Genomic DNA, 12,864 nt, shown 5'->3' on the forward strand with positions numbered 1-12,864 from the left:
TTAAACGGTAATAGTAACGGAATACAGTTACTCATATTTTGTATTTTAAATACGTAACGGCGGTACATGTATTCCGTTACTCCCCAACACTGTTAAAAATGCATGCCATGGAAAAGTTCGGGTTTTAGGAAGTTAAAATTAGTGTCTTTCTTCAGTGAGGTGTGAGAGGCCACCAATAGAAACAACTGAGCTAATGCCACATAGTGCTGTGTATACCATTATCATTTAGCTGGACAATCCACAGAAACACAAAAATTTAATGTTCTTTATTAGTATTTTATTGACCATTACATGACCTTGTTAGGTACCACTGTGCCGGCACATGAAATTATCCTCTTTGATGTGAAGCTTTGAGAACTGGCACAAAGAAGATACAAATGAACGTCCCTGTATACAATACTGATTTTAAACTCAAAATAATCAGCAATAAATATCTCAAAATGACACAAGATAAAAATGAAGAACGTTCTCTTCATAACACAAAATGTCTTTTCAGTATGTGATGTGTTTTTATTCAGTGTAAACATTAAATTAAGGAGAAGAGAGAAAAAAAAAAAAAAGTCTTGTTTCCAACTTTTGGCCCTAAAATGCCAAAGATAAAATGTAAATTTACAAGCTGATTCCCTACACTGAGATGGAGTTAAATGTCTCAAGGAGAAAAGTAAACATGTTAATTTAAAATTCAATAATCACTTCTACTACCAGAAGTCTTTACTGAAGTCTGAGGTTCCTCTGGTCTCAGTCAGAACGTGTGATTTGTCAAGACTAAGAATGAAAAATACACAGAAATGATTAAAAACTGATTTAAGCCCAAAGAATGAATAAGGCAAGCAAGCTCATACTGTATATACAGTCAAGGTTACTATTTACATGTTGGTGTTTACATGTGGTTCAGCAACTTCAGCTAACAGTTGAGGTGGGCTTTGGCTCCCCCTACTGGTTCAAGAGTCACACTGCTGACAGCAGTAATGAGCACTGACCTCCTCATGCTCTCGTGTACTCAGTATACTTAACGCAGTGGCTGACAATCAGAAGTCCAGTAACTTTAGAAACACCCACAGCCTGCTCTCACTCTCCCTCCATATCTGAGACTAAAATAATCACTCGCAGTAGTTTTATTTGTGTCACTATTCACATATTTCTGTAGTCCATCCAAGCTTCCAGTGTGTAGAAATGCTAATAATCAGGTCAAGTGTCACCACACAGCTGGATAGAAGGAGTAAAAGAAAACGCAGAGGCGCTGAGTCACTGTGTAATGTTGAAAGGAAGTGATATACAAACATCACTTCTGTAGTGAAACTAGATAAGTTAGCTCAAAAACACCAGCATGAAAGTCATCACTCATTGGCAGCATTGCCTTCACAGATCCAGCTGAGCACAGCTGATCATATTAATTACTAACATCACAGATCATAGTTACATATGACCTCAGAGTAGCGTCCAGACCGAGGATCACAAAACCAGCACTGAACAAATAATTCATCATCAGCACTGTGTTTGACGTGAAAGAGTGAGACCTGAACGTGGCAGAGCCAGACTCACTCAGAGGAAACAGGCTGAGGACAAGCTAACAATGAAACTTTGGACGCAAAAAAGAAAAAAGAATTAGTTCAACATTAAACAAAGACAGGATACACTGCTGTAAAAGAGTGAAGACAGGCTGGTCCTGAGTGACAGGTGTGCTGAGCTTAACAGCAGTAAGGATGGACACACTCATCCACTCATTAATTAATGTCGGCCTCAAAGGAGATTTTGCCTTTTTCTCCTTAGTTTAAAATGATGGCAAAATACTGAGAGCCCAGAGTTCCAGTTTTTAGTGCTTCAAAAGACAAACTTTGGACGATTTCTATCACACGGTCAGGTCAAGATTAGCTGAAGACTGTGGCCTGTGTGAAATTAAAAAGAAAAAAAAAGTCTCAGTTAAATCTCAGCTAAATTCTCCTTAAAGAGAACGAGACATAAAAAAGGGCCTGTAACTTTAACAGAACTGTATTTAAAATGAATGTATGTATGTAAAGTGTATATGTGCACTTGTGTGGACACCAAACAGGAGGAAGGGACTGCAGGCTGTGGGTGGAGCGAGCGGAGGCCAGTGCATGTGTGGGCTGCAGGACTCATGGTGGCGTCTCTGCGTTATTAGTTGTCGTCTTCTTCTTCACTGGCTTCTTCACTGTCTTGGTTTGAGTCTGGCCGCAGAAGAAGAAAATAAAGAGAGATTACTAAAGCTGATCAATCAAAGACTGGTAAAATGAGTGGTTTCACTAACAAGAGTACAAGTATTAGTTGCATTGTAACTTCTGCTCAAAGCATGTTTAATCTGTGTAAACAGTGAAAACAAAGTCTCCATAAAGAGCAGCGTGTGATTTCTGAGTGAACTGTTGATGCTGCAAAACACCACAGGAACATCTGATGTATATACAGTTGGTGCAGGTAGTATCACTTGCCTGTGTAATTACAGGTATGATTATATGAACTCACAGGCCACTTAATTGCTTGTGAAAGCATACATGTAATCTGTGGGTCAGAACTAAATGTAGGTCAAGAGGTAATGTGTGCAACATGAAATCATTTATCACCGTTTTATTGGAAATGAACTGTGTTATTAGTAACGAAATACATATATTACTATTACCAAATTAAAGTAGGTTAATTGTTGAGGAAGAAAAAAATATTAGGAAATACTGACAATGCTACACTTATTGGTCAGATTATTAGGTACACCTTGCTAGTACAGGGCTGGGGCCTCGTCTGCCTTCAGAATTCTTCAAGGCACAGATTCAACAAGGTGCTGGAAGATTTCTGTCCACACCCATTCTCCCACATCCCAAAGATGCTCTATAGCAGCGGTCCCCAACCTTTTTTGCGCCACGGACCGGTTTGTGCCCAACAATATTTTCACGGACCGGCCTTTAAGGTGTCACGCATAAATACAACAACATAAAACTAGTACCGGTACCGAAAAAAAAGATTTATTCATAACACACGTGAAAAGACCCAGGAAAACAGAGTTAACGAAAAAAAAAACGATAACAAAATAACGATAAAAACCCTGAAAACCAAACATTTCACACCCGAGTCTCACTCTCACGGCCCAGTACCAAATAACTCACGGACCAGTACCGGTCCGTGGCCCGGGGGTTGGGTACCGCTGCTCTATAGGACTGAGATCGGGTGACTGTAGAGCCCCTGGATATTTTCTCTTTTTCAGACCAGTCTCTGTAAACCTTAGAGATGAATGTGTGGGAAAACCTTAGTTTCCGAAATACTCTGACCAACCCATCTGGCACCACAAAACAAACAAATCACTTTCAAAGTCACTTAAACAACATTTTCCCTCATTCTGATGCTCAGTTTGAACTTCAGCAGGTCATCTTGACCATGTCTACATGGCTAAATGCAGTTGCTGGGTAATGAGCATTTGAAGTTGTACTTAAAGTGGCTAGTGACTGTTGTAATATACAATTTAAGAAAATTGCCCTGTGATTGACAAATCTACAAAGCGTGTATGCCGTACCTCTGTCTTAGCAGCAGCAGGCTTCTTGGTTGCCTTGACACTGGTACTGCGTTTGTGCCCTTTATCTCCCACATCCTCATCAGAGTGTTCGGTCCTTGTGTCTGACAGGTCAGAGCTGTGTTGGGACGATGTGTCATCAATAAGGGACGCGGCTGCCACAGAGCGAGCTGCAGGACAGGACAGAGATTGATGGACAGTCAGTGAGAGAAGCTGAGTGTTCAGAGTGACATCACCACATGATCTGAGAGACACCAAACATCACACCTCTGCATTTTACTGCTGCCACAGAACTGCTTAATTTACAGATTTATTTGGTGTAGCCTTGAACCAGTGCATCATCACAGACAGAGCCTTTGACGCCACCTAGTGGAGACTTCCATTTATCTATTTTTTTAATAACATACAGCCACCAGTTTTAAAATAAAGAGAAAAAAAAGGAGTCACTTCCATCTTTTTATGTGTTTGTTTTTTTGTTTTCATTTACCCATTTTCCAGAGACTCAAATTAGCTTGTGAAATCATTTTTATCCTTTGCTTTTGGGAGACATAAAATCAGAAGAACTGGTCCATTAGATTACAAAGTTTTCTTTGCAAATGTTAAATTAGGAAGGAAACTAAACTGTTTGTGTGACATCTAGAATAGAAAAAGTGTTTTATTAAATAAAATTAGAAAAATCCCAAACAGCAACTTTAGGAGCTGCAAAGCTACAACTCGTTACTTTAGTGATGATCTGCAGATCATTTAGAATAAAAAAGAAAAGAAAAGTATTCCAAAATAAATAATTTTGAACTTGCTAGTTCATAAAAGTTAGGGTCTACTCATTTACTAACGCCACTGCAGATTTCAGTTGAACTCTGACTTCAGTGTTTTGTTTCAGCTGTTTTCAGTCTGGTTTTAGAAGTCATGTGTAAATGAACAAAAAAAAAAAAAAAAAAAAAAAAAAAAAAAAAAAAAAAAAAAAAAAAAAGCATTGTACATATTAAAATGCACCACTCGGCCCCGTGACTTCATTGTTTCAGTGTCTCTCTGTATTCAGCTCACAGCTTGTACCCACACAGTTAGCCAGCCGGCAGTGCAGCGAGACACAAAGAGACCTCCTTCCAAGCCTCCCCTCCCACTGGAATCACATGTTTTCACCCCGGCTCGATCCTCTTTGCACTGCCTCCCTCAGCCACCCTTCTTTCCCCACCCTTTCTTCCCACCCTGCAGTGCTTTAAATCACATGACTCCACTTGGCCGAAGTAGTCCCAGTCCTGCTCTGAAGTTAAATAAAGGAAGTCTTCGTCGTCACGCTCTGGGTCAGTCAGCAAGCTGCAAACACAGCTTGTGTGTATTCATGCACTTGTGTACAACTCCGTGTTTCTCTACGTGAAGCTGCTGCTGATGTCGTGTGGGAGATGCGTGTTGTGCGGCCTTACTCTGCCGTGCAGAGGTGCTCTTGGCCCGGGGCAGGGTGCTCGCGCCCGAGCTCATCTCATCCATGGGGTCCCGTCTCATGCGGGCATCGGGAGTGTGCAGAGCCAGCTCGTCGTCAGCGTTGATGAGAGTGAGGTCCTGCATGCTGAAACTCCGCAGCTTGTCTGACAACACGCCCTGCCCCTGGGCGTCACAGCAGGAACAAAAACAGGCATATTAGATATGCAAAACCACCATTACTTAGAGCTCAGAAGAAAACAGTTTTCAAAAGTTCATTTTTTAAAAATCTGCCAATGATTATGTGGTGAAGCTGATTAATATTTGGAAGACCCCACTTTGGATTCTGGGAAAGTGAGATGACCAATTTTGGCTACAATTATTTAACTTACTAAACAGAATCATCAACAGGGTAATCAATATGAAAATAATCCAAGTGGAGCTTTAATAAAAAGCAGCTGCACGGACAATATTTGCCTTTACAAACAAATGTGTGTGAATACTTGAGGACATTGATAAATGCGATCTGTGATCCTGTGTTTGGGACAAATGACAAATGTTAGAGAGTGCATGTTTAACTAATATGGAATTTTGTATTAAGGAACAAACAACAAGCTTTACTATAAATATAGAACAAGTGTCGGCAGCAGCTATAAGCCTTTAGTACAGAATGATTTAGTAGCGCCAACTTCCTGTTTCGCAGCTTACAAGAACAACTGTTCAGTATCTAATAGCACGCTTCACTATTACAGTTGCACAGCTAATCTGACGAAAGTCAGAAACAGACTCTGACCTCTCCTTCAAGATCTATACATTGATCTGAAGGTCAAAGTGCTAATAATGATATGTAGAGCTATTTAAAACACTTATCTGAAAGCATACGCATCTGGGGATGTAGAGATGATATATAGGGACCTGTCACTTTATTATGTACATTACAATAAGAGGTCCCATTAAAGTAAATACTGCCCACAGAGTGAGCTGGCTTGGTGGACGTTTGTTAATGTTCTTCCGTGAATAGAACAAAAAACTCATTTAGAAAATAAATTCGGAGCCCACTTAATTATGAGACTAATTGTTAGAGGAAGCTCAACTACTGACAGTCATCTCAGTCCTCTTTTCTAGCTGTACAAGTGAGTTAATAACAACATTATTTACCATTTGGCCGAAGTTCGTATTTCACATGCAAACAGAAAAGCAGAGGCATCTATGTGGGGACATTTAAACACAGTCACCTTGGTGGCTGCAGTGACGGCAGCGTTAGCAGCCAGGTTGAGACCCCGTTTTCCAAACTTCATCATGGTCTCATAACTTCTGTCTTTGGCCTGTGCGATGTACTCATCTATCTCCTGCAGCACAAAGGACAGTACACAGGGAGGAGTTAGAGACGACACTGTCATATCATTTCAGTGTGGACTTCACATCAGATTTTGATGGGCTTTTTCTTTTTACCTTCTCTTTATTTGACAGGGTGGGGTGGACAAACTTGCGGTAGAGGACACTGGAGCCCTTGGTGTACGGAGACAGCAGCCAGATCACAAACGCAATCTTTAGCTCAAAGTAAAATGGAAACCTGGATAATTAAACACAGAGTTAATCAATCGGCAGAGACGTAAAGGAAACAACACACTGAGCAAAAGGTATGCATGAGTGGTGTATAGATTAGGATGCTAAAGTAGGAAAAAAACAAAAAAGATCCTTCAAGAGATTATTGTATTAAAAATCAGCAGCAGAACATTAAAGCATCTATTGATTTTTTTTAATTTTACAAGTGGTTCATTTATTATAAGCGCGTGAAGAAAGAGGGTTACAATCACAAGCAGCTCCCGACTCACCATGATAGGAGCAGGTCTGTGACTGTTTCTGCTGTGCTGAACAATGCAAACACTATCCAGTACATCATCCACTTCACCTGGACACACACACACACACACACGCGGAGGGAGAGAACATGATTAAAAATAGTACACGAAAACCCACAGCATCCAGTTCGCATGTGCTGAGACACGTGGCACTAAACAGAGGTTACGCACACAGACATCCCTACACAGAAATCGGACACATGCTTCAGTCCATTCGCATCACATCACTATGCATGGGCACATCTGAGACAAAGAGAGATGCGAGTCATCTTCTAAACTGGTCATTTACAGGCAAATTAACTTCGTTGCTAATATCAGATAAATCATCAGTTATCAAATACACTGATACATTCAACATAAGAACAGCTCTGAGTGGTAATGGTGCATTTAAAGACATTAACAAGCCACGGGGACGCAGCCGCGAGAATGCAACAAACGGTGGATCATTTGGCTCGTTAGAAATGAGCCAAACAAGAGAAGAACGGGGATGAGAGCAGCTCTAAAAATGGCGTCTCCCTTCTCTCCCCCTCTCACACTTCCCCGCCCCATATTCGCTCCTTCTGTGGCCGTCTGCCTGAGCAGCGACTGAGAGGGTGGGTTGCCATAGTAACCAGCCAGGAGGAGACTGTTCTCCAGTGCAAATCTAGGCTGAGGGCCAGAGTGCTGCCATCTCCCCAGCTCTCTCTCATGCAGTGATGAAGTAATCAGGAAGAGCCCCAATCAGCTGTGTTTAAAAATATCCACAGTGATCAAAAACCCAGGCACTTTCCGAACGATGAAACATTATCGTATTAAAGGGTTGGCCGGTTTCATACAATCTTCATCCTTTGGATTTTAGTCCAAACATCCAATAGACTGACTGAGCCCTTTACAGGGAACCTTTATTTCACTTTAAACCAAAGCAAATCATTCATGTGGAATCTCATCATATATGTTTCTTTTAAAAAAGTCAGTTAAACTTCAGGGATATCAATCTGTCCATTTAGGAAGCTTAAACCATTGTGAGTCAGGTGCAGGTGCTTTCAACGGGCCCACAGGAGAGGCAACAACAAGACCACCTGGATACAGACAACAGTCTAGCATCCTCTCCTGACTGATCAGTGTCCAGCTTTGCTTTTTGCTACACTCATTGTAACCAATTATAGCATGAAAAGGTACATTCATGTTCAAAGCTCCTCCAGGAGGGCACATCATGTTTATGAGTTAAACTTGTGCCCCTGAATTATTTTTGAGCAATGCAATACAGTCTGTTATTCAGTGCTGGATCCAGCACAGACATCCGTTTAAAAATATGACAATTTTCACAGGTCTGAATCATTTGCAATTGTGAAATAAATAAATAAATAAATAAATAATGAATAATGTTTAACTATTAAAACAAAATACATTCTGGGGTCTAAAATGATAAAGAAAAAATGAAAAAAAATTTTGTTGAATGTTTGAGGATTTGAAATTTTGAGTCATTTTGAAAAGTAAAAACAGTTTCATGCTCCAGTGTTTCTTCCTGGTTTATTGTTGTAATCTTAGTCTCCCCACCGCCCCCACTTCATTCTGAATGTTTTCAGGGCTTTCTGCATTTCATTCTCTGTCTCGACTGAGTTCCCCTGCGCCTTATTTCCCCTCTTCCTAGTGTGAATTTAGGACAAATTCCAACAACCCCAATAACACCTCTACTCACACACACCGCTCACTCCTCTTGTGTTTGCATGGAGAGTCCACTATGTCGAGTGCTGTGAAAGTGTAAAGCTCTCCAGCACTAACTCTGCACTGGCGCAGATTTTCCAACCACACTCTGAAGCTGCAGCACCTGTTTTGTTTTGATTTGTATTTTCCAGCAAGTGATGAACACGATCATAATGCATCCATCTGATAGGGGTATGAAACTGCCGAAGATTGTGTTCCTGTTTCCATCGGAGAGACGTGAGGTCAGAGCAAAGCTTGCTAATGTATTTCCATCCAACCCTTGAAGAGACCCTTCAGCATCCATGAGAGAGACTGCTTGGAGATTTGAGTATTTTCCTAATCCGGATTTCCTCTCTGCATCTTTGTTAGGCTGTGATCTAGTCTTCCTCTTGTTTCTCCAGTTAACTCCTGTGCATTTGCACCCCCCCTTTCTTTTCGGTCACTGTTGCCCTAGCTCATAGATTACAAAAGATAAGATTTGTAGATGTAGATCAAACCGACACTGAAACATGTTTGTGGGGTGGTTTTGCCTCCCCTGCATCAACTTTACCCAAGTGCACTCTGTGCTTAACATGCTAAACCCTTCAGTTGGTGCCCTTTTTTTAGAAAGACTCCTACAGCAGCTGAATAAATCACCCAACCACATCTCTTTGCAAGAACTACGACTAGACCAAAAAGAAGACTGAAGAGTGTCGACTGTCACGGACTTTCATCCACAGTCACCAGATCTCAACTTGAAAGCACTTGAAAAATGAGGAAGCCAAACATTGCAGATAGCCAAAGAAGCTCTTTGGGACATCATCTAATCATCCTAACATGAATTATAGGATTTGCTTTAACCTTTACAGACAACCTTTTATTGTCTTTAACAACCAGCTACTTGTCTAGTGCTCAGTCCAATTCATCCCGATAGGCTCTCACAATACAGTGCACAACATGACCCTGCAATTATCAGGAGCTGCATGTAAATTCATATAATGTTAGCAAGGGTAGCGTTAAAATACCCTGAACTAAGTCCCACATTTTAAGGTCCTGTCACAATAAATGCTTCAGGTTTATAAATCAGAACTTCATAAAGATCTACGCAGAACGGAAAAAGAATCAGGAAGAATCCAAAGTGCAGGATTTGTTCCGTCTTTATGGTGCATAAACGCCCTTCTTTTATGAAGGCTGGTGTGTCCTAGTTAAACTGCAATCCCATGCCTCTAGCCTTGTCTGAAACACCCCGATCACAAGCATGATTCCTATTTTTGTTAGTCTTCAAATGATAACGGCCAAAGAAACGGAACGGGCATTGCAGAAAACATGACAACAGAAATTAATAAGCTTGCTCTGATGAAACAGAGCATTTCTCTGCCTCATGTTGATTCTCAACACATTAGAGGAGAAATAGCTGGCAGGCGCTCAGGGCAAAACACCCTAAAGGTCAAACAGAGCAGACAGAGCTCAAAAATGGTTTGCTGAAGTTTAGTAACCAGGGGTTATACTCACATATTCCTTCACATTCTTCGTTTTGACGGCCTTATACGAGGAGTACGCCGGGTAGAGCGTCCCAAAGGCAAGGCTGCAAAAAAAGCAGACAAGACTGGGTCAGAGGAAGGGGCTTCAGCTAGAGAACATGGCCTCTGGGTGTTGACTCTGACACCTCACAAACGCACTCCCACACAGCAGCCACATCTGCTCTGAGCTTCTATGAAACACAAAAGGACGACGTGTACTTGAGCAGAGCGAGTGTCTATGTGGTTTTAATCCGCATGGTGATGCCACGAAAGAAGTGCTGGGCAGTGACTTGTCAAAACAAAGTGGCCTGATAATGAGTAGAAACAATGTAATGGAGTCAGGAAGACTGCAGTGAGCTAAAATGGAAAAAACACACAGTTTCCACCAGGGGTGGGTCACCATGTGTTAGAACACGTGCACACTGGGACATTGTGCAAACACAGCCTTGTTTTTGATGTGCATTTGATCGCATCCTCTGCCACTGTGCTGATATGTGCTGATTTGACAGGATACTGAACGCTGAGTGAGGCGACAGCAGGGAGAGCTCAGATCAGAAGGGCCATGCAAGTTTGCCTACAGTGCAAACCAATAGCTGGATTTAAACCCTTAATGTAAATAAAGGTTGAATGCCAATTACATAGGTAGCCTAGCATTATTTTTCCCCCCCTTCCTTAAGTAGGTCTTCTGTCCCAGTGTTCGACTACGCTGCTCAGTGATGTGTGCTGCTCCGTACAGTGAGCCGACATGACTCGTAGCAGGCCTCCAAGCCAGCGGGCTCCCAGAGCAGACGCCCTGTGCCTCTTTGTGTCCTCATTGAAAGCCCACTACTGACCTTACAGTCACTCTGTCCTCTTGTTCAGTCTAGGAAATATTTTAGTGTTCACTTCTTTAGGTTAGACTAATAAACTAGCTGTAAAAACAGGAGAAAAGAAACAGGCTGACCACCCTTTAAAAACTGGGCCAGATGCACATTTAAAGCACAAAGACAAGAAATGACTAATCTTGTGTGCTGGATAATCAGCGGGCATTATGATGCATATTCAAGTCACATTGTTTGCCTTCAGTAGACACATGACTACCTGAGGTGTAGTGAAGTGGAAGATGCAGGCAGCTGGAAGCCAATAACAGTAACAGTTTGCTTATGTAATCAAGGAAAAGCAGAACATTTATAGGGATGAAGCATCATTTCTACACCTGGGCCTTCCAAAGGCATCATGATGTTCGACTTTAAGGTTAGCAGTTGATGAGCACACAGTATCTGGACATTTCACTAGAGATGGGACAGCACCGGTGCAGCACTGTGAAGTGTCTGCATAATGGATCAAGATAACGACAGCTGGCTTTAGTTGAGTCATCCACACAGTGTGGATGTGGCGTGTTCAGGTGGAGGCCTAGAAGTGATCTGCTGATACCGCTTGTCCGTCTTATTAAGCCCCACTGCTAGTGGCATATGAATGGATGGACACACATCCCTGGCTGGGCTGTTGGGCTTCTTTAGCCTTGCACCACATTTTACCAACTCGTGTTGGTACGGCGCCTAGTTACATTCACAGAGGGCTATTTAAAAGTAAAAAGCAGTGGCTGGCAGCTCGGAGTCTGTTTACTTGTGTGCAGCGAGGCTGGCATGTTAAACAGGCTGCACTTTCCCTGCCAACACATTATCTGTCAGGTGGTTACAGTTACTGACTAGCCAGCCCGCGTTAGCTACGAGCGGCTAGCAAGCGCTGGATGCAGATTGTGCTGCATCATTGTGCTGATTAAAGAAACGGCTGTGGTTATTGAACACAGGAGCTTTAAACGCCCCTGTCTGAATGCCAGGATATCTAATGTATTTATTTTTCCCCTACACGTGAAGTGTATGTATAAAAAGGACAAGAAACGGACAGCCTAGCTAGTCGGCGTTCAGCATCACACAGCTGATGAAAGGAGCCGTTATGGTGTTTAAGAATAAAAAAAAAACAGATTCAACCCTGCCCATACTCACACAACTATCCTCGAGATAATCCAGGATACCATCTTGCTGGACCGCCAGCCTTCGAGGCTTTCCCCCCAGCTTCTAGGAAATCTAGTCGGCTAGTAAGCGGGCTAGGTGGCCCCCATTCCCCTCCAGGACGAGCTGTGATGAGAGCCAGAAGGCTGCTGTGCCGTCAGGTAGGCTAACAGCAGCTGGAGATGTGCTCTGCAGTGTGTAGCTCTAGACTGCTCTGCTCTCTATCACCACCAACACCACCGCTGATGAACACGACTGGCTCTTAAAGGGCCAGACTCACTCTGATAAATCTGTAGTTTTAGCTTCAAAATGTGGCCCATGGTGCTCCTCCTAGTTAACCAACAGTGGCGCACAATACAACCTTAGTCATCTACATTAGGTTATTAAACTACTAAAGAACTGATTTCATCCTTTTCTTTCATAATTTTGCTGTGCAATCACAGTCTGCTCACTGACAAGGACCAAAGCCGAGCACAGTCATACCAGGTTTATCCTAGTGAAAACCCACACAGTGCTGGTCTCCTTTTTATGATCATTATTTTTTATGTCCATGAGACCGATCTGTGGATAAATGATTTAGGCTCATAAGAGAGGGATTCAACATTTCTCTGAAGACTTAAAGATGTAAACACACTAAACACAGTCCCACAAGATACTGAGTTTAAACATTTGATAACAGTTACTCAGTTAAGCAGAAAACTGAGTGGTTAACTTATCAAAAAGTAAGTAGCCTGTAGAGTACCACTGATTACTTTATATTTTGTCTCTAAGGAACCAGACTTCCCGTGGGTCTTTCAAGGTTTTTCTTTTGAAAGTGGCTGCTTCTTTAGCGATTTTCAATCCAGTCCTTGTACCCGACCATTGTCAGAGGAATGTTTGTGTTGTTTTCAATTAAGCCACTT

At 42.0% G+C, this 12,864-nt stretch overlaps 1 protein-coding gene across 1 annotated transcript; it reads right to left on the reverse strand.

The window, feature by feature from the left end:
* Positions 1-251: 251 nt before the first annotated feature.
* reep2 (receptor accessory protein 2) lies at positions 252-12,222 on the reverse strand. The gene is made up of 8 exons (XM_023154502.3): positions 11,957-12,222; positions 9,964-10,036; positions 6,763-6,839; positions 6,380-6,500; positions 6,163-6,276; positions 4,933-5,113; positions 3,515-3,681; positions 252-2,186 (listed from the first exon to the last, which is right to left on the reverse strand). Exons 1-8 carry the CDS (start codon positions 11,986-11,988, stop codon positions 2,115-2,117), a joined length of 837 nt encoding a protein of 278 aa, XP_023010270.2. The 5' UTR covers positions 11,989-12,222; the 3' UTR covers positions 252-2,114.
* Positions 12,223-12,864: the final 642 nt, after the last annotated feature.

Source organism: Maylandia zebra, linkage group LG2 (assembly GCF_041146795.1).
Source record: "Maylandia zebra isolate NMK-2024a linkage group LG2, Mzebra_GT3a, whole genome shotgun sequence".
NCBI lineage: Eukaryota > Metazoa > Chordata > Actinopteri > Cichliformes > Cichlidae > Maylandia > Maylandia zebra.

Coding starts and splice junctions, on each gene's coding strand:
- reep2 (XM_023154502.3), bottom strand. CDS start 11,988: ATGGTATCCTGGATTATCTCGAGGATAGTTGT. Junction 6,277..6,379: donor CCCTGTCAAATAAAGAGAAG/GTAAAAAGAAAA, acceptor TTTGTGCTGCAG/GAGATAGATGAGTACATCGC. Junction 5,114..6,162: donor CCGTCACTGCAGCCACCAAG/GTGACTGTGTTT, acceptor TGTGACGCCCAG/GGGCAGGGCGTGTTGTCAGA.